We start from the raw sequence: 20,079 nt of genomic DNA, 5'->3' as shown, positions 1-20,079 counted from the left end.
ATCCATTTCTTCTATCATGTCTTCAAAACCTAAGATTCTCTCTTCTATCTCTTGTATTCTCTTGGTGATGCTTCTGTCTGTAGTTCTTGTTTGCCTACCTAGATTTTCCATCTCCAGGATTCCCTTGGTTTGTGTTTTCTCAATTGCTTCTATTTACATTTCCAAGTCTTGAACAGTTTCATTTGTTTCCTTCAACTGTTTGTTTTTTCTTGGCTTTCTTTAAGGGATTTATTCATTTCCTCCAATTTTGTTTGTATTTTTCTAGACTTTTTTAGAGAAATTTATTCATTCCCTCTTCAGGGACCTCTGTCACCTTCAGAAGGTTGGTTTTAAGGTCTTTTTCTTGTGCTTCAGCTGTGTTGGAAATTTCAGTGCTTGCTGTGGTAGGATAGCTGGGTTCAGGTGGGGACATGCTGTCCTGACTGTTGTTGATTGTGCTCTTAGGATGGTGACTAGGCATCTGGGTTTGTGATGATTATAGGTCTAGGTTCTGATTTCTGAGTTTGTCTTTGTTGGATAGGTGTTTTTCTTCCTTGGTTTCTATTTCCTCTTTTGCTCTTCTAGTCTGTGTGGCCTAGAGTTCTGGCAGCCAGCATGCCCTCTGGTCCAGCAGGGGGGGTCTCTGCTTGAGTTAGGGGCTGAGACATGGTGATGAGGAGGGCAAGAAGGATTGGTGATGGTGTATGGGGCCGGCACTGAGAAAGTGCAGGAGGTCCATGAGCGGGCAGCCTATCTGGAGTTCTGGTGGACAGTGTGGTATCTGGTCTGGCAGGGATCTCCGCCTGACTTCATGTAAGCGTTCTTCTGGGTAGTGTGATCTGTACTTCTAGTTGATGTGGCCTCCAAGACAATTTTTTCAATCTTCAGGGGGCCTTGAAATCTAGTAAGGGATGAAAAATGAGTTCCCAGAGAGCTTACTTCAACCTTGTACTTCCCTCTTTTGCCGTCTCTGTCAGACTGGCATGCTCTGCCAGTATCTGCTATTGCTTCCTAGTGTCCAGCCTCCTGCCTGTCCAATAATCAACATTTACTGAGTGAGGAAGTAAGCAAAATGATAGAAATAGAGTAAGCCAAGATTAATACTTAAAGCGATCACATAAGGGCTGTGTGCTGTCCTGTATTTGTGAATAAAGGGTCTGGGAGTGCAAAGGTAGGGGAGAGATCCTGACAAGAGGAGCATCTAAAGGACTCTAGGTCTCTAGGTGACAGCTGACTAGTCTGTGGCAATGGGGGAATATACACAGATGCTTCTCAAAAGGTGGGATGTAGTCGGAAGGTTTCCCGTGTCCCAGCCTGCCAGCAGTTGGAACAGATCTCTCCCACTTGCATCCCCCAAGTGAACACACAGAGGCTTATATTAATTATAACTGCATGGCCATGGCTCAAGCTTTTTGCTAGCTAGGTCTTATATCTTAATTAGCCCATAACTATTAATCTATGTATCACCACATGTTCTGTTGCTTTACCTGCATCCCATTACATGTTGCTCCTTGGGCAGCTTGCTGGCGGCTCTCCCTGCCTTCTTCCTCTCTCTCTGTCTTTGAATTTCCCTCCTGCCTCTAAGCTGCCTTGCCATAGGCCAAATGGCTTTATTTACCAACCAATCAGAGCAACACGTATTCGCAGCATACAGAAAGATATTTCCCCCATCAGTGGGACATGGCCATGCTGTGACACAGAGAGCAGCATTTGCCTCTGAAGCAGCCTCCAGCACGTTTCAAGTTATTATAAAAACCACTGAATGGCTGTGCACATGGGACTGGTCATAAAGATAAGATTTTACCTTAGAAAAGCTAAACCCATCATTCACCTCTTGGTCATTTAAAATCACTCATTCTGACCCATGCTGATCATCCAGTTTGGGCCCTTCAGTTCATTTTCCCAAAGGCCCCCCACAGATGCACTTTCTCATTCTTTAACTTGCATCAGAATATGCTCTTCTCTCATGGAGGCTGAAGTGTGGGCCATCTCACAAAACAGCACAAGAAGAGCATAGAACACTTTGTCTACTTGCTTCTCATTGTCCTGTCCCCCAGAGATACCTTCTGGTTCATCTAAAGCAGCATGCTGCTTACTGCTCTCAAAAATCAGCAGTCCTTAAGGGCTGTCTGTCCCATGTATACAAAACATGACATCTAAGATAGTCTAATTAAAAAAAAAAAATAAAGTAACAAGTGGGATTTTTCTCTCTTCTTCCACTTAGATCAACTGTTAACCTTACCGTTATGTAGAAAGTTGACATTACAAACACTGTCACTCCATACATTATATCATTTTGGACTCAATGTGGATATTGAGACTCTGATATTTGTCACTCTAGGTCCTTTTCCCAAGACTGCTGTAACTAAATATACTCTGGTTACAAGTGGTGTTAGTGAGTACCAGCTTTATTTTCCCTAAGAAGCCAAGGAAATGTGGTGAATGAAATCAGATCTTAGACTGATACCTAGGAGCTGGTGAACATCATTTAAGGCATCATACCCTTGCTAGAGTGACCCATAGATGTGGTTTTGGGGCTTGAAGGATCCCTTGGATGAGTACTTCTGAGAGAAGGCACAAACTTTTCAGGCTCCTGATTTCCTACTTAGACTATGCATGAGTAAGCCAATGTAAAGTGTAACTTCTTTTTGTGGCCAGTTACAGTAGCCACAAAAGCAGAGGCAGATGGTTTACCTTTTATAATAATAATTTTTTTTTTTTTTGGTTTTTCGAGACAGGGTTTCTCTGTGTAGCTTTGCTTTCTGGACTCACTTGTAGCCAGCTGGCTCGAATCACGAGATCCGCCTGGCTCTGCTCCAAGTGCTGGATTAAAGCGTAGCACCACCCCCTATAATAATAATTTTTAAAAGGTCATTGTTTCACTACCAAATTTAAAGGGAGAATAATATGACAGACATCTTGCTTCTATGAAACACCATGTTCATTTACAACATGGGCAAGGCCTTAAGAGGGGTCACATTTTCAGATGAAAATGTCAACAGCCTTTAGGGGACTCAAGGGTCTTACTAATTGCTTGAGTGGGATCCAGTGATGCAGTAAGGTCTGGTGACTGGTCTAGCTTTGTGGGCTCACAGGTCCTAGTTTTCTTCTTTGCTGTGGATTAGTGTTCTCACTGGGGTGCAACATTGATTAGCTCATTACAAACTGTTTATCAATTTAACTTGTTCAGCAGTTCTTACCTTTGGATATGTGGAGACGAGGCTATGTTCATGTTTGAATGTAACTGTCATATGTCACTGACGTTCTGAAGTGTGACAAGGTTTTGGATTTGAAGTATAAAAACAAAAATGTTTATGTATGTGGAATTCAGACCACATTTTATTAATTTTTTTCCAGCTTAGCTATGGAAATTGCTTACTTGTTACTTATTTTTTGGTTATAGGAGAGGCATGTCACATCTCATGTGTGGAGGTGGGAGTCAGTTCTGTCTTTCCGACATGTAGGTCCTGGGAATCGAACCCAGGTTGTCAGGCTTGGCATCAAGGGCCTTTGCTTGCTGAGTCATCTCACCAGCCTACTTGTGTAGATTTAAAGGGAGAGAACTGATTAAGCTGAAAGGAAGAGAGTCCCTTAAAAATGGTGGCCCAGGTAGGATACTGTGTGGGCTGAGTATCTTTTATGCACCAAGTAAGGAGCTGTGACCTGTCCTCACAGCTGGGTACATGGGTAAAATGAAGATAGATTTGGCGTACTGCATGTAGAATCAACACCCGTCTTTGTAGTCACACCCTATCAGAATTTTCATTATTCATCTTGGGAACACCTACTTGTGAACTTGTGTTTCATTTCTCCTTCCTTTCCAGAGAGCCCAAAGCCAGCTTGGATGAAACAGTCGCTCAAAGCCAATAATATGTTTTAATCCCCTGGGTTTATTCCGTACACAAAAACTCATCACAAGTCAGTGTGGGTCCCGAAGATTCTTTTATATGGCTTTTTTGTCCTTCTTGGCCAGTTGCTTGTTCTTGTTTTTCTTTCCCTTTTTTGTTTTTTTGAGAGGAGGTTTGGTATCCATCGTGGCCTGAACTTGAAATTCTCCTTCCTTAGTCCCTGGAGTGTGGGACTGCAGTACTTGCCACTCTGTCCGCATAGACCTTGTCTTCTCCAAGAGTGACTTTCTCCTCATCCAACCCACGAAACAAAACACTGACGCGGATGGCATGAAAAAGCCAGTCAGTCTCTGGGCTCAGTGGAAATGAACACTTCACCTGTTCACAAGCAGACCCGAGCCATAAATAAATAAAAAGGCGAGGTAATCTTTGCTCACTGAGGGTCTCAAGGAAGGTACTGAAAAGTTCCTTTTTAAATCCGTTAGGAGGGGCATCATGCTTCTTGATTCTGTTGTCTAACAACTGAAAGAAAAGATCAGTGTCTAAAAATATGATTATGTCAGAGTCTGTTTTACTATTTTAACATATGTACCCATTGACTATAATATTGTATTTCTGTATTTTTTGTATTTTAGATGCTCTACATTTCAAGCTTATCGAAGATTACATTGATATTTATGGGCTAATCTGGAAATTTACAAACAGTTTGTTTCACTACATCTACAAGGAAATATGTGCAAATTCCAGATGGCTGGCTTGTAAAGGGGCTTTTAGAACATAATTCAGTGTAAGTTGTGGCCATACTGTGTTTTAATCTTTGTCCACACTAGTTCTGGCATGTGTCTCTTTGCGTGAGTTCAGGGTGTGTGTGTGTGTGTGTGTGTGTGTGTGTGTGTGTGTGTGTGTGTGTGTACTTTATACTTTATGTTCATTTTTGTCTTAACGGGTTATTTGGAACAGTTGGGGTTTCAAACATTCCTTCTCCTTTTGAACAGATATTTACATGCCTCCTATGTTCAGTTCTGGGCCTAAGACGGACCCAGAGATGAGGCTGCTGTCCTCAAAGGGATTATACTTAGTGGAGGAAACAGACATAAGATAAATACATTCCCAGACATGGGATTTATGTGATCTGTGTTGTGGAGGACAACCATACAGGCCTCTGGGTACACATGACCAAGCCCTGTCCTTACTCTGAGCTCAGAATGGGTTCCCTGGAGAAGACTATTGCTAGCTAAGATCTTGTGGGTAGGCAGGAGTTAGAAGGACAGAAGGAGTGAGAAGTGATAAGGAGGGGAATGATAGAACAGGGGCAGAGGGAGATAGAAAATGCTTCAGATGTGTTGAAGACCATATCTGCTGAACTCAACCATTAAAAGTGAATTATAAAAGCACTGGAAGGTAAGAGAGCACATACAAATTTATAGGACCTTGTGGTTTTTTTTTTTTTCTCTTCAGTAATGAAGTACTCCTTAAAGCCCTGACAACCATTGTGAAGATGGAATTATGAATATGGCAACCTTCCTCCGGGGCTTTGAAGAAAAGGGGCTAAAGAGCGACAGGCCTGGGGACCAGTTCAGTAAAGAGAAAAAGAAGATTCTCTTCTCCTTTTGTGATGTGTGCAACATCCAGCTCAACTCGGCGGCCCAGGCCCAGGTCCATTATGACGGCAAATCCCATCGGAAGCGGGTCAAGCAGCTGAACGATGGGCAGCCTCCGCCCCCAGCCCAGGGCTCAGGGCCACCGCTTGCCAGCCCTTGCCCTTGCCCTTGCCCCGGCACGAACACCAGCACAGGTAGGAAGCAGGCTCCGTGCCCCACTGCCTTTTTGGAAAACTGGTTCTGTTACAGAAAATGAAGGTTTTAGAGCAAGGTATTGGTCATCTTCAAACCACTACCACAAGGTAGGCTGTTTCTCTAGAGGTGAAATCCAGGAAGATATTTGTGCACTCTCAGAGAGTTTACACACAGAGACACACACACACACACACACACAGACAGACAAACACCACCCCACCCCACCCCACACACACACACTGGTGCATTGGACCTTGGACTTACTGTTTCCCCAAATTGGGTGAGCTTTTGAATTTGTGTTTAAAATCGATCAGTGATAGCCAGGATTTCCTCCCTCTTCAAAATTAGGCTTTCTTTGTCTACTTCCTATTGGGTGATATCCTACTTAATGGCATTAAAAAAAAAGCTACAGCTTTATTTATGACATCCCACAATTCCGTCAACAAGCATCAATCCAGCGCACTAGGCTTGTCTTCCTCTTTGGGAGGGCTGCCTGCAGTACTGTGGTGGAGCTGACAGCTGGGACAGGCTCCATCCAACCATCCCGCCTCTCCTCTGAGCTCCCACCTCTCACCCTTTCGCCAGGAGCAGGCAGAAGTAGAGCTTGAGTTTTCAGCCCAGCATCTGCCCTCGTGTTTGGACTGCCTTTTACGTCCTTCCCCTTATCCTTGGACAACCTTTCCTCCTCCCTAGCACGGCTCAGTGCTGGCTTCGTCTGCCAGAATGAGTGAGAATTGAGTTTTGTTGTTATCTCTAGAGAAGGTTTCCTCCACTCAAGGGGGCTTTCTTCTTTGGCCATCAAAGAGGCCCCCGCCCCTCCAAATGAGGTAGAACGGCTCTCCAACCCACCTGGCAAGTGTTCGTTCATGTCACGTGGCTTCGACATAAAATGCGACGATGCAGGAGTGTCAGCTGTTGGTGTATTGATTTTGTATGCTGTACCCTGATCCACATGGACCACAGCTGGAAACGAATATGTGCTGCAGATAAATAACTTCTGAATTTAAAGCTAAATGCAACCATGCTTTTGCCTAGTAATGAATTTAACTTCATTAAACTAATTCCCCCTAATCCATGCTCACCACACCGTGATATAAGATACAAGCTTATAATACTGAAAAATCACTTTCCATTTCTACTTATTTATTATAACGACAATTATAATTGTTTGCAGAAGCATGTGTATGCTTGTGTTTTCATGTTAAGAATATGTTAGTGTTAGGCTAAAAACTGGTGTCTCAGTTAGAAAGCAAATAACCCGAGTAATGGTTTGGATTACATCTCAGTCCTAATGTCTGTAGTTACCTTAGTAGTTTAAATTGCATAGTTGTATAACCTGATGACAGGGAAAAGTTTCTGTCATGGGATGCTGGGTGGCACAGCAGGAACTAGTGCATGGCACAGGTACAGTTTTCAACGTCTTGACCCTCTAACTCAGTGAGGACCAAGGCTGACATCAGGTCATTCCCCACCCCCACCCCCCACCCCGCGCCACCCCCCCACCCATTTTCCTCTGTTTTGATCTATCACACTACTGTTTCCTGCTAGGCAGTTGTTCCTTCAACACTGGTCTCAACCCATACCTTCTCACCTTCGTTTGTTCAGGACTCTTTGATGAGGAAGATGGAGTTCTGCCTGTAAAACTTCCATCTCATTGATCTAAATGAAGATTTAGCTCCACGGCCCCTGGAGCTCAGCGTAGAGCTGGGCACAGCCACTGTCACTCTGCTCTGCCTCAGCCTGCCATTTAGCTCGGGAGATGGGAACATGGTGAGGACGAAGGCGTGAGGATGCCTTCATTTGGCCTTGCCAAAATGGCAGTGCTCTTCTTAGTTGGTGCCTGCTAGCTCAGCTGTTTCTATGAGTCACAGCTGCCACCCCCACCCCACCACCCTGCCCACTGGGGGTCCTTGTTGAGATGGCTGTGTCTTCCAGCTTGCCCTCAGCTGGGAGCAAATTGTACCATTCCTCAACTATGTGTGCCTCTGTTTTTTTCCTGACTGTTGTAGCCCTGATAAAACTATGCCCTTCATTCTCATAAGTTCCAATTTGGGGAGCTTGATAACCTATCCAGAGTCCATCTTAAAAAACTGGAATTGATGGGATCCAGACAGATAGAAAACAGGCTTTGGAGCAGGTGGGGGTTTTTCTCTCACGTTCAAGTAGCATAGGAAGGCTGGCAGTTTCAAGGGCAAATCATGAACTCAAGGAACAAAACGCCAGTATTTCTGGTTTTGCTCATTACTGCTTAACTGTAGAGAGTATGGTGAGTTGGAATCTGTTTCCCCACCCTAAAGTGAAACAAGAACAGCAAAGGAACCAACAGCAACACACACCTTGTGTGCTGGAGTCCTAGCTCTTAAAATAGGACACTTTGCAGGTAGAGTCTTTATAGAAATAATTCGATTAAAAAAAGAAGCCATGAATTCCTTTAAAATTCAAAATCACTTGCTACCTTAAAGAAAGGAACTTAAATACAGGAACACACGTCCAAGGAGAAGGGAGTGTGAGAAGACACAGGAGAAAATAGCTAACTATAACTTACGCCTGAAGCAGACCCTCCCTCAGAGGACCGAGAAGCGCCCAGCCCACACCAGACACCTTGATTGCTGACACGAAGTGGTGAACTGAGGTTGTTTAAGCCACTTAGTGTGTGGTATACCGCTCTGGTAGCTTTCACTGTGTTGGTAGGGCTTGTAACCATCTCCTGCTCAAAGAAGAAGGAGGAGGTCCTAGTGATGTTCTACTTCATGACCATTGCCTCAGGAAGTGGCTGCTTCTCTTTCATGTCAGTCTTACAGTGTCGGAATTTGCAGGGTGGTATTGGAGCCCACAGGCAATTCTACTGAGTGTTTAAAGGGAAATTAACACCAATTTTACACAGTCTCTTCCAGAAAATACAGGAGTGAGAAACACTTTGTTACCTTATATGACCAGTATCACACTGATACCAAAACCGGTCAAAAAAAAAAAAAAAAAAAAAAAAGAGAACTATCAGATAATATCACACACCTAGAGTCAGAATTTCTCAAACTATAAACAATTTTGATTCAGAAATATATAAAAAAATATCATGGAACTTTGAGGTATATAAATAAAGCTAGCTCAATATGTTAAAAATCAATCAAGAGAATTCAATATGTCAACGAACTAAATAAGGAAACTCATGTGATTATAATTGATGCATTTTTTCTTGGAAAATATTTAATAAATTCCAGTACCCATTAGAGTGAATAGAGGATAATTATCTAAATTTAATAAAGATAATCTACAAAATGCCTACAGCCTGATGTCAAAAGATTGAACGTCTAACTTCTAGGATATAGAACAAAATCAAATTCTACTTTCATGCCTCATGTTCATCACATAGTAATGGGAGTGCTGGCCTCTGACTAGAACATGAACATAAACATAAATGGGGGCACACAGATTAATTAGAAAGGAGGAAATAGAAACATCAGTCTCTCTTTGTAGATGACATGATGATAGGTGCAGAATCCCAAAGAATCTATGAGAGAGCTGTTAGAACTAATATATGGATTCATCAAGTGTGTATAAGAAGAATCAACATACAAAAACCACATAGCGATAGACCAAAAATGAATGTAGAGAAACCAAATTTTATAAAACAACAGTACCATGGATACAATGAAATAATCAGAAATATCTTTTAAAAGCACATATAGATTCTGTATGCTTAAAATTATAAAACATTGAAGAAAGAACCCAAAGACACTAACAGATGGAGGGATATACTATGTTCATGGATTAGAATACTCAACATATTTAAGATGTCAAGTCTCCCTAAATTGATCTGTATGTTTATAAAATTTACTACTAAAATCTCACGAGTGTTTTGAATCAAATGTAGACAAGAACATTCTGAAGTTCATTGGAAAAAAAACCCCACAAATCCTAGAATAGCTAAAACAATGTTGACAAAGATAAACTATGAAGAATCTCTATCCAGGAGTAAGGCTGACTGATAGCTGAAGTAATCAAGATAGTGTGATTGTAATGGATAAATAGACACATAGATCAATGAGAAATATATAGAGTGCAGAAATAGCCCATCTACTGAATTGATTTTATTTATTCAGTGGCAAGGGAGGGGGCTTGTGCATACGTGTGCAGGTGCACTCACCGCTGAAGGCACATGTGGAGATCAGAGGTCAACACTGAGTGTCTTTCTCTGTTGTTCCCGTCTTATTAGCACGAGGGGTGGGGGTGGGGGGGAATCAAGGTTTCTCAGGGAACCTGGGTCTTACTGGATCTGATAGACAAACTAGCCAGTGAGACTCTGTGATCCGCCTGTCTCACCCCACCCACCCCGGCAGTCAGGTTTCAAATACCACAATATTGAATTCTAAATGGGTAATTCGGATCAGTTTTCATATTTACACAGCAAGCCCTTACCCTGTGGGCCATCGCCACATCACTTGAAGTGATATTTGATAGACATGCAACAACCATTCCAATGGAGGAAGCACGGCATGGTTCTTAGTCTTGATTGACTGGTGGGACTTAGAGTCACCACCAAGGAAGCAGATCTCTAGACATGACTCTGGGGGACCTCTAGATTAGATTAACTGAGGTGAGAATACCTGCTGTAAATTTGGGTGGACACCATTCCATGGACTGGGTACAAGAGAAGTGAGCTGAACGTAGGCATTCATTACTGCATCTGTAGACAAGGGGGAAAAGAAAACTGCCTGTATTTCATAAAATAAATGAATATTAAATCCTCAAAATGGATCATAGACTTAGCTGTAAATCATAAAGATAAAACTTAATAGAAAAAAAAAACAAGACAATGCAGAGTTCCATCTTAAAAACCAAATGGATGATTCACAAAATGGAAAATTGATTAATTGGACTGATTCAAACTTTTAAAACTTTTTCTTCATGAAATACTATATGAATATGATAGAAATATAAACTATAAAATGAAGGAAATATTTGAAAACCACACGTTTCAAAAGCAAAGGACTATATATGTCTACAATATATAAAGAGCACTGGAAACTCAATATTAAAGAATCAAAGAATACAAGTAGAAAAAAAATTTCCAAAAAAAAAGAGTAAAAAATGACCAGTAGGTGCATTTAAAAGATGTTCATCATAATTATCCATCAGGGAAATGTGGGTGCCACAATGAGACTCTATTATATTAACTATCAGAATGTCTAAACAATAGTGACAACAGCCACGTGTTGGCAAGGATACTTAGTTCACTCATACATCTCAGACAGTAATGTAAGTGGTCTATTGCTATCAGTGCAGGGTAGCTGGTGACCTTCATATCCGAAAGCTGAGGTATCCTGAGCATGTGCTGGAACGATTCCTCACAGTCTCCATCCTACTCACTGTTCTCATTCTCTGAGGACCTGAACACACTAAACTTAAAGCAGTTGATGAGTGAACGGGTGATTATAGGCCTCTTACCTGGAGAACTTGCTAGTGTGCATATTTCTGGGCTCCAGCTGTGAAGTACTAATTCCATAATTCTTAGCTGAAGCTGGAGGTCTTGTAAGAGGTTCCACGATGATGCTGAAGCTGCCGCTGTACGGTTGTGCTGCAGAACCCGGATTTGACCTGTCAAGGATGCTCTGCACCCAGAACATGAACTTTTAATTTTAGATGCACGTATAATAAGGCAACTGAGCTGAACCAGGAGAGAAAAATGGGGCTGGTGTTCAGGACAAAGCAGTCTGTGGACTGCCTCCTCACTTCCTGTTTATTGGTACAGGTTGGGTGGGGCAGCTATTGCCAAGTTTGTGCCTAGTGGTTGCTGGAGTCTAGCCTGGAAGCTAAGTCATAAAACAGGTGATGCTTCACTTGCAGCCTGTGTCTGCAGAAGGGCCAGCTTCTGTTGCTCACGGGCTCTCCCGCCCACCAGTGAGTAACACCTCTCTGGTACCCTGATGGTCTTGTCTTCAGAGGCAGAAGCAGGATATTGGCCGGGTAGAGTGGCAAATACTCATTTAACATTTTGTTCACTGTGTCCTTAAGGAATGTTGGCACCTGCTGCGGAGAACCGTGTTGCCCGGGGTTTGGTAGGAACTGACTTTGTTCTGGGTCTCTTGAGATCTCCCTTTCTTCAGAATGGCCAAGAGTTCACTGCCAGGGAGTGAGTTCTGATCTTGCCCTAGGCAATGCTTTGCCACAAATAATGTTTGAAGATAAGAAAGGTCAGGCTGAGAGCAAGGAGCTTCCGCTGTTTGGAGGCAGGAGACACATATCCAGGCTGGATCGGAAGTGTGCTAGCGCTGGCGGGTACCCTGGAAAGACTGAAATAAGGACGTGGACCCTCGACTTCCAGCCTGTGAGGTGGTGGGTGTCCTGGTTTCTTTCTGTTGCTGTGATACAACACTGACTTAAAAGCAGCTCAGGGTTGGGAAGGGTTTACTTGGCTACCAGGCTGTAGGCCACCCTCAAGAGATGCCAAAGATGACACTCAAGGCAGGCCCCTGAGTCAGGAACTGAAGGAGAGACCTGAGTGAAACTCTGCTTCCTGGCTTGCTTCCCCTGGCTTGCTCAGCAGCTGCCTTTCTTACAACAGCCCAGGCTGACCAGCCCAGGGATGACACCCACCGCCATGGGCTCGAACATCCTGTATCAATTAGCAATTAAGAAAATGCCTCATAGATATGGCCATAGGCCAATCCGATCTAGGCAGTTCCTCACTTGAAGGTCCCTCTTCCTAGGGGACCCAAAGTTTGTGTCAAGTGAGTGACAGTGGGTAAGGTTTCCTCTCATTGTGTTTGAGGTAAGCCAGGCCTATGGAGGGCAACCCTTTTCCAGGCCTTCCAGCAGCCCTGAGTTCTCTCTGTGCTTTCCCGCAACAAATTAGATACAAAGTGAAGAGCAAAAAGGATCCAGGGCACTTGTTATTTTCCGGTTGTTTACTGACTACAAGGTTAATTTTTTTCTCTCTCTTCTGTAACAAATTTGAAAGGAATTTCTCATCTTCATGTGAAGTTGACATGTTAAGGCTAAAGGTAAAAAATCAGTTAGTCATGGAAGGGAAAGAGACCCAGAAGAAGCAAAGACAGTGTCCAGAATCTCCGGTTGAGAGCAAGCTTGGCGTACCCGAAAGATGGAGAAGAACCCGGAACAGAGAGTTAGAAAGAGACAGAAGTTTGGAAGTTTGGGGAGATGGGCCAAGGGTTTAAAACACTTTTCTTTTCTTCTGAAGTGATACGATTTTCACTTAATCCTCGTTCTCTGGGTCAGAAATGAGAAATGTGTGCTGGGTCAGGTAGGCTGTCCTTGCAGACTCTGCACGTTCATGAGCAGCAGGTGGCCAGCAGCGGTGTCCTATATGTATCTGGGCGGTTGGTGCTTTCAGTAGCCAGGCTCATTCTGACCACAGCCCCCGCTTTGTGGAGGTTAAACCCGGCTTCCATAGACAGTATGGACAAGGGGACACTGTAAGGTAGCACGAGCAGGGGTGAGGCTGCCGGTCCGTCACAGGGAAGTGCAAGTTCAAAATCACCCTGCCTACAGCCAAGAGGCACTTTTGATTTGTCCTGCAGGAGTGTGTGCAAGTGTGTGCGCATATGTGTGCCGTGCATGTGTGTGCATGTGGAGGCCAGAGGCTGTCTTGCTCAGTTGTTTTCCACCTTACTTTTTGAGGGTCTCTCACTGAAACTGGAGCTTACTGATGGTCTACCTGGGCTGGCCAGGAAGTTCCAGGGATCCTCCAGCTGGGTTTCAGCCATGCTAGGACTGCAGGAGCAGCCTGCCTCACCCGGCCTCTTCAGATTGTCAAACAGGCGCTTTTTACCCTTTGCCACACTGAGCCAAACTCTCTAGCTGCCCCAGCTTTGAAATTTTAAATTGAGTTTGAGTTTAAGGCCTGTACACTCTGGGTGGCAGGACAAGCTAAGAATGCCAAAACTCTGGGGTGCTCTGCAGCGGGGACTTAAGATGATGGAGTGGGGGACAAAGAACAGGATGAGAAGAGGGTTTGACAGTTGCAACGTTGTGAAACTTTGTGTCTGTGCATCTCCTTGGACCTCCAGGATCCTTTGAGTGGCTTTACCTCTCAAACTGTGCCCTTATTAAACATCATGTGGGGGTGAGACACTGTAATGGATACTGTGTTCATTAAAATATGTGTTAGGGATTGAATGCACAGATCTCTCTCATCTTGCATCTCATATATACTTAAGATGCTAAATTTATCCTCAAGTGCATTTCCCCCAGACCTTAAAGAAAAAAAAAAAAAAAGCTTTAGATTTGAAGTTGCAATGACACAGAAACACCACACGATGGTGCCAAAGGAATATAGAAATGATGGAGTTGCCTCATTCCCACATGTGGGTGGAACTTACATTAATAAGTATGGCAAGCGAAGAACCACACAAAATAATGAGGGGTTGTGTGTGGATGTGCACAAAGAGGTGGGGACGTGTTCACAGACCTTGTGAGCATTTTATATGCATTGGCAAAATCTATAGGGGTGCCAGTTGTGTGTAGTTGGGGAAGGTGGAGGACAGCTTGCTCTCTAGTTCTCAGGAATGAAAATGGCTGTTTAAATGATCTGTTATCACCTCCTTTGCGGGGAAACATTACAGGAATGCTGAAAAATTCTAGGTATGAACATGAAAGTTAGGGAGGCCGGCACAGGTTTGTATGATCAGTGTGCAGACAGGGTTAGCAGAATCCACTCACACAGGACTGCAAAAGCTTTTTGTCTTCTTTCTCTCCCTCTTTTCCTTTTAAAAAATATTTTGACACGAGTCTCATTATATATCCCAGGACAGCCTCTAACTTTCAATCCTCCTGCCTCCAACTCCCTAGTGTTGTCTATACAGGCGTGCACTGTACCAATGCACTGTTCTTTTCTTTTCAATTATTTTTTTGTTTCCTCTACATATATGAGTGTTGTGCCTGCATGCATGTCTTTGCACCTCTTGTGTGCCTAGTGCCCACAGAGGTCACAAGAGGGCACCAGATCCACAGATGGTTGTGAGCCACCATGTGGATGCTGGGAATGAAGCCCGGTCCTCTGGAGGAGCAGCCAATGTTCTTAACTGCTGAGTCATCTCTCTGGCCAGGTTGTGATTTTTGACTCATTAGTGCCACGATGAAAACATGACAACTAACTGAAGAAATATCAGTGTCATTTTAGTGCGAGGGGCTGGCTAAACTAGTTACGGTGTGCTCGGCCCCAAGCCCCTAAGAGACTTTTTTTTTATCTTATAATAATGATCATGATCATGCCGTCTTCTTTTTACTGGGCAGAGTCCATGAGTTCTTGTGAAGTAATGGACTTTACAGGGGCCAAGGGCCTGGTCTAAATACACACGCTTGGACCTTGGAGAATAGGCATGAGCGTCTGTTTTTGTTTTTTCTAATGAGAGAGCCCAGGAGGGTATTTTACAAAATCCATCCTTCAAGCAGGGATGCTATGGGTGGCTCCTCTATCTGCCTCCCTGGCGACATTTACTTGAGAATCAAACTGAAGAGATCCCTGGGACGCATGCTCGTAGTAATGAGAGTAATTTGGAAATAGGATGCAGGGTGGAGCTGTCACTCCGGATGCATCACCTTGCAGAGAGCCTTGGCCAGTTTGGATGATGTTACACATTTAGAACTACCAGTGAGGTGGATTTGAAATCATCATCGAACAACTCCATGTTCTGTACAAGTGGTTAAAATAGTAAACAAAGGTGCTTATTGTGTAAGTGTAGAATTCTAAGGAATGAATACACACAGGGTTTTAGATTAAAAAAATTAAAAAGAATTAAAAGGTGAGGTTAGCCCTTTTTCAGCTAAGGGGTTCCACCTAAAGAGTGCTTTTGGCTATGAACTTTCAGGAATATTTTATTTTTCAAAAGGTAAGGGCTGGGTAGCAGCATCCAGTGTTACTTTTTTAGATTTTGAGAAATAAATAGCAACTCTTTTAAGGGTGAACATGGTCTTAAACCATTAGAGTGTGGTAGTGAGGGTTTGGAATCATCAAAGGTATTCTCAAAGCCACGATGCCTTCATGAGATAGAAATGTTATCACTTCTAAAAGGACCTAGGAAGAAAGACTTTGGGGTAGCTGGCTCAGTGGTGATGTAAAATTGATGGGTTCAGCCTCTGCCATGGGACAACTGTCCTGTCGCCCTGACTGACTCGACTCTTTGCACACCGATATTCTATTTTTCATACCTTAACAGCATGATGGGAAAGAGGCTGCCTTGGTTATTACATTACAGCTGGCTGTGGCATTGGTATGTGGCCTTGGTTCGTCTGGGTGCTGGTTCTTGGGCCAACTGTGAAGTAGGTAATTTCTTCTCCACAGATGAGCGTCTGGAGGAGCTGTGCAGGCTAGGTGTTGCATGTTTTATGGGCTGAGTATAACAGCATTCATGTTGTGTTGACCCACTTCATTTCCAGAGGTCACACTCTTAGGAGCCTGCTTTGTAAGTCCAAAGACTGTTGGCCTATAGATGCCGGAAGTTCACCTACTCCTGCATGAGCATGCCTTAGAAGTATATGTCAAAGAGACCTTTAGGTAGGATATTATGATTTTATTCTTCAGGTGTTCCCCAGCATCTGGGAAAGCCATTTACTCTTACAAATTAAAGTAACTTCATCAGACCATCAAAATATCACTTTGGTAGCTAAAGAGACAATTATGGATTTATTTAAAACATACCGAAGACTTCTAGAAAAATGAAATTTTCTTCTTCTCTTGTAAAATGACTCTGTGATCACATCCTAGAACTTATGATTAGAACCCTGTGCTCTAAACAGAAACTAGGAAGACATCTGTTCACATCACTGTGCTCTGTGACTTTCCCCCAGAGCAAGCCTTCTTCCCAAAAGGCCATCAGGAAGTGTTTTTAAGAGAGTTGCCGCTCTTCTGTAGGATCAAAAGCTTAAGTCAAGTTCATGCTTTGCTATGCTAAAGGTCTGTACTAGACTTACTTTTCAAAATACATTATTGGGGGAACTGAAGAGATGGCTCAGTAGTTAAGAGCACTGACTGCTCTTCCAGAGGGCCCAAGTTCAGTTCCCAGCACCCACATGGTGGCTCACAGCCATCTGTAACTCCACTTCCAGGGGGTCTAACACCAGCCTGTGGTCTTCATGGACACTAGGCACACATGTGGGGCACAGACACACATGCAGGAAGAATGCCCATATGTGGAAAAAATAATAAAATAATTTTAAAATACACTTTTTGGGAGGTTCACTTGTAGGAGGAACACCAAGAAGATGCACCATCATGGTCATATTTGACCAAGATTTATGGCAAAAATGTAACTATTTTTGCAAGTGATTTTGAAGGTTTCCAGTCAGTACTGTACAGAGCACACACAAATAAGAAACATTCGGAGTGTCACACATAATATTTAGTACAATAGATATTTTCCGTACGGGGACAATGAGAATAGAGTAAGAAAAGCATAAAACCCAATGTTTCATGCTCATTTTGAAAATATACCCTTCCCTTTTCTATTTCTTCTTGTCTTAAATGTATTAGCTTCAGAATACTTGGGGCTGAAGAGATGGCTCAGTAGGTAAGAGCACTCGATCGTCAAGCAGAATGACCTAAGCCCAAATCCCTAGCACCTAGGAAAAACGCTGAGCAGGGCTGCCTGTGCCTGGAACCCCAGCGCTGAGCAGAGATGGACAAATCCTGGGGCTTGCTGGCTAGCCAGCCTAGGCCAGAGCACAAATTTCCACTTCAGTGAGAGACTCTGTCTCAATACAGCGATGTAGAGCTTGATAGAGAACACTCAGTGTCCTGCTTTGACCTTCCCATGCACCGCACACTCACATGCATGCAACACACACACACACACACACACACACACACACACACACACACACACTCTTGAACACACACCCCACTTTTACCAAGTAACCAGTGAATGGTTGACACTGCTGTGTGGGGTTTAATTATTGTTCATTAATCCAGGATGGCTTCTTCTTGCCTTAGGTTCCCATGTCCCAGTTTTGTCATCCTGTATTATTGCCACGTTTCTGCTCTGCTTTGTACCTCAGACTTCCTAGTGCCTTCCCTTTTGTGCCTACAGGAACACTGCCCTCCTCTTTTTGCTTATGCAAGAGAAGTCCTGCTTAGGTACCACTTTCCCAGCCAGAGCTTTTAAGCAGAAACCCTTTGAGGGATCCACAGCCTTCACTGTGTAATTCTTGCAGCCTAAGAAGTTCCACAAACCAGGGAGTTTCATAATTCATTCTGATGGGAAAATCGGTCTGAACGGATCTGAGGTTAATTGTGGTGTTTACTTATTCTGTCTTGGATGAATATGCATATTTTGCTGCAGAAATGTTAGTGTGTCTGATTAGAGAGTTATTGCCCCAGATCTGGCAGGATATGTCATGCCAGTCATTTATGGTATAAGTGAAGGATCACCTTCCAAAAGTACAAAAATATTGGTATTTGGAATGCATCACATACTAAATGTTTTATGAAAAGCTATTGAATACATACCATTTTAAAAATTTTTTTATTTTTATTTTGTGTGTATATGTGAATATCTTCATTTATGCATGAATAGCATGTGTATGCCTGGTGCCCTTGGAAGCCAGAAGAGGGCATCTTGGAACTGGATTTGCAGGAAGTTGTGAGCCACCACATGGGTGCTGGGAGTGGAAGCCAGGTCCTCTGCAAGAGCAGCACATGCCGTTAACCGCTGAGCCGTCTCTCCAGCTCCATCATTTTAAACTATCGTCTTATTGTTAGGGTTCTTTGCTTGCAGTAATAATGGAAGCATCTTCAGACACAGCCTTCCCTGTAGTATTTTATACGATGAGGCTTGTGTCTGTATCTGAGGGAGAAGAGGGTGAGGAAGAAGGGAAGGAGGACAAAGAAATTAACAGCAGGACACCAAGCAGCTGGGAAATCAGTGATGTGCAGTGTCATGGTCTCATGATGCATTCAACTGTTGCCTTGGGGTCTTCACACAATACATAAAATTTAAAGGGCATAAATAACTGCAAAAGGTGACAGTGTCTGGATGTGTGCATTCATACGCATGCTATGTATATGTCCACAGGTATATGCCTGTATCCTGTCTGGTAGCAGTGTGTAAGGAGTCAATCCTGTATCTAAAGACACAGTGAGGAACCCTAGTGGGAGTGTCTTGTGTGAAGCTGCTCCAAAATGCTGTTTATGCAAATGAATGTGACAACTAGAGCTCATTTTTGCACAGGTGTTTTCTATTGAACACACTGTTAAAAGCATCACCTGAAAGAGTCACATCCCTACTACCTCTGATCCAGTCACTCACAAATTCTCAAGTCCAACTATGGCCTTAGAGCATGCATCCTGATTTGCTCCGCCCTTACAGACTCAGTAAGAACCTAACACCTGTTCTTAAAACCGCACCGGATCCTTAAGTGTGATCTTTGTGAAGGCAGCCTGTTAGGAATTGCTTTGGGTTTTCTTGGTGATTTATGACGAATGTTTCATGGCTTCTTTTGCTTTCTACTTTGCATGCACACATCAAAGACTTGTGTTTTTGCAATCTCAAACCGTTGCTCCTTTCTGAGTTACTGTATGTCTTTTAAAGACCATGTCAGCTGGGTATTGCATCTATTTGTTAGTAACAAAAGAGGAGGAGTAATCTAAGAAGGTAAATATTTCTATTTGGGGTTGGCCAGAAATGGGATAAATGAATTTAGTGAACCTATTTGCTCCTTTTTTCATTTTAAGTTAGGTGAAGGCATGGCATTGCAAATAGCCTCTTTCTTTACACAGTTATTCTTTTCGTCACACAGAATAACTGTAAATTTTTGGTGTTTAAGAACTTAGAGTAGAACTGAGAGCATCCTGATCTGCTGCTGGCAGAGCTCTGCACATTTCTTCCTGTCATCTTAATGTACTGATGACACTTAAGAGTTAAAGGACAGTTAGCTTGCTTCTTAATAGAAATTGTCAAATATATGGAAACTGTTCCCTGTAATTGCCATAGATGCTAGAGACTTGATTTGTGAATGAAGAAGTCCTGGGAACCTACAGCTGGTTTGGGTTTTGCAGCGTTAATGCTTAGTCCTTATACTATAGACTACTGATTTCTTCTCGGTACCCTGCTTATTGTTGAAAAGCCAGAGCTATTTTTAACATTCACACAATTTTGAAAGACGATTCTTCATTCCACAAGGTTTGTTGCTAAATCTGTGGAGCCTTTCATAATTACATCCTTTTTGTGGCTTGCTCGAATGTGATCACAGTGGCTGATTTCATGCATTGATAATGAAGGCTTAGGTTGCCTGTTTCTCGGCACCAATCCACCTCCGACTCGTAAGTTGACAGTGCTGCTGCGTAGAGCTCCAGATTGAAACTGCTCTGCTTTCCTAACAAATGACTCAGAGCGTGCTCGTCCTTCCCTAAAATGCTGCCAGCATGTAAAGGATTTTCAATGAGAGCGCAATAAGCCAGCCACGGGAAGGTTTTGAGCGGCACTGATGTAACGTGGGGCTGT

General features: G+C 43.2%; 1 protein-coding gene across 6 annotated transcripts in view; it reads left to right on the top strand.

Moving 5' to 3' along the window:
• Positions 1-20,079, top strand: part of Znf385b (zinc finger protein 385B) — a 392,624-nt gene that overhangs the window by 87,771 nt on the left and 284,774 nt on the right. For 3 of the 6 annotated variants that reach the window (XM_037204903.1, XM_037204901.1, XM_037204902.1), the window contains 2 exons: positions 4,463-4,614; positions 5,286-5,622. In XM_037204903.1, the coding sequence (XP_037060798.1) occupies positions 5,334-5,622 (289 nt within the window). In that variant the 5' untranslated portion in view covers positions 4,463-4,614; positions 5,286-5,333. Of the gene's footprint in view, positions 1-4,462; positions 4,615-5,285; positions 5,623-5,677; positions 5,687-18,237 lie in introns of those variants that run through there. The other 3 variants (XM_037204906.1, XM_037204905.1, XM_028884605.2) reach the window with 3 other exon arrangements.

The sequence above is a fragment of the Peromyscus leucopus genome, chromosome 4 (assembly GCF_004664715.2).
Source record: "Peromyscus leucopus breed LL Stock chromosome 4, UCI_PerLeu_2.1, whole genome shotgun sequence".
Classification (NCBI taxonomy): Eukaryota; Metazoa; Chordata; class Mammalia; order Rodentia; family Cricetidae; genus Peromyscus; species Peromyscus leucopus.
Note: the sequence above shows the minus strand (reverse complement) of the source record. Positions and strands in the feature narration are given on the sequence as shown.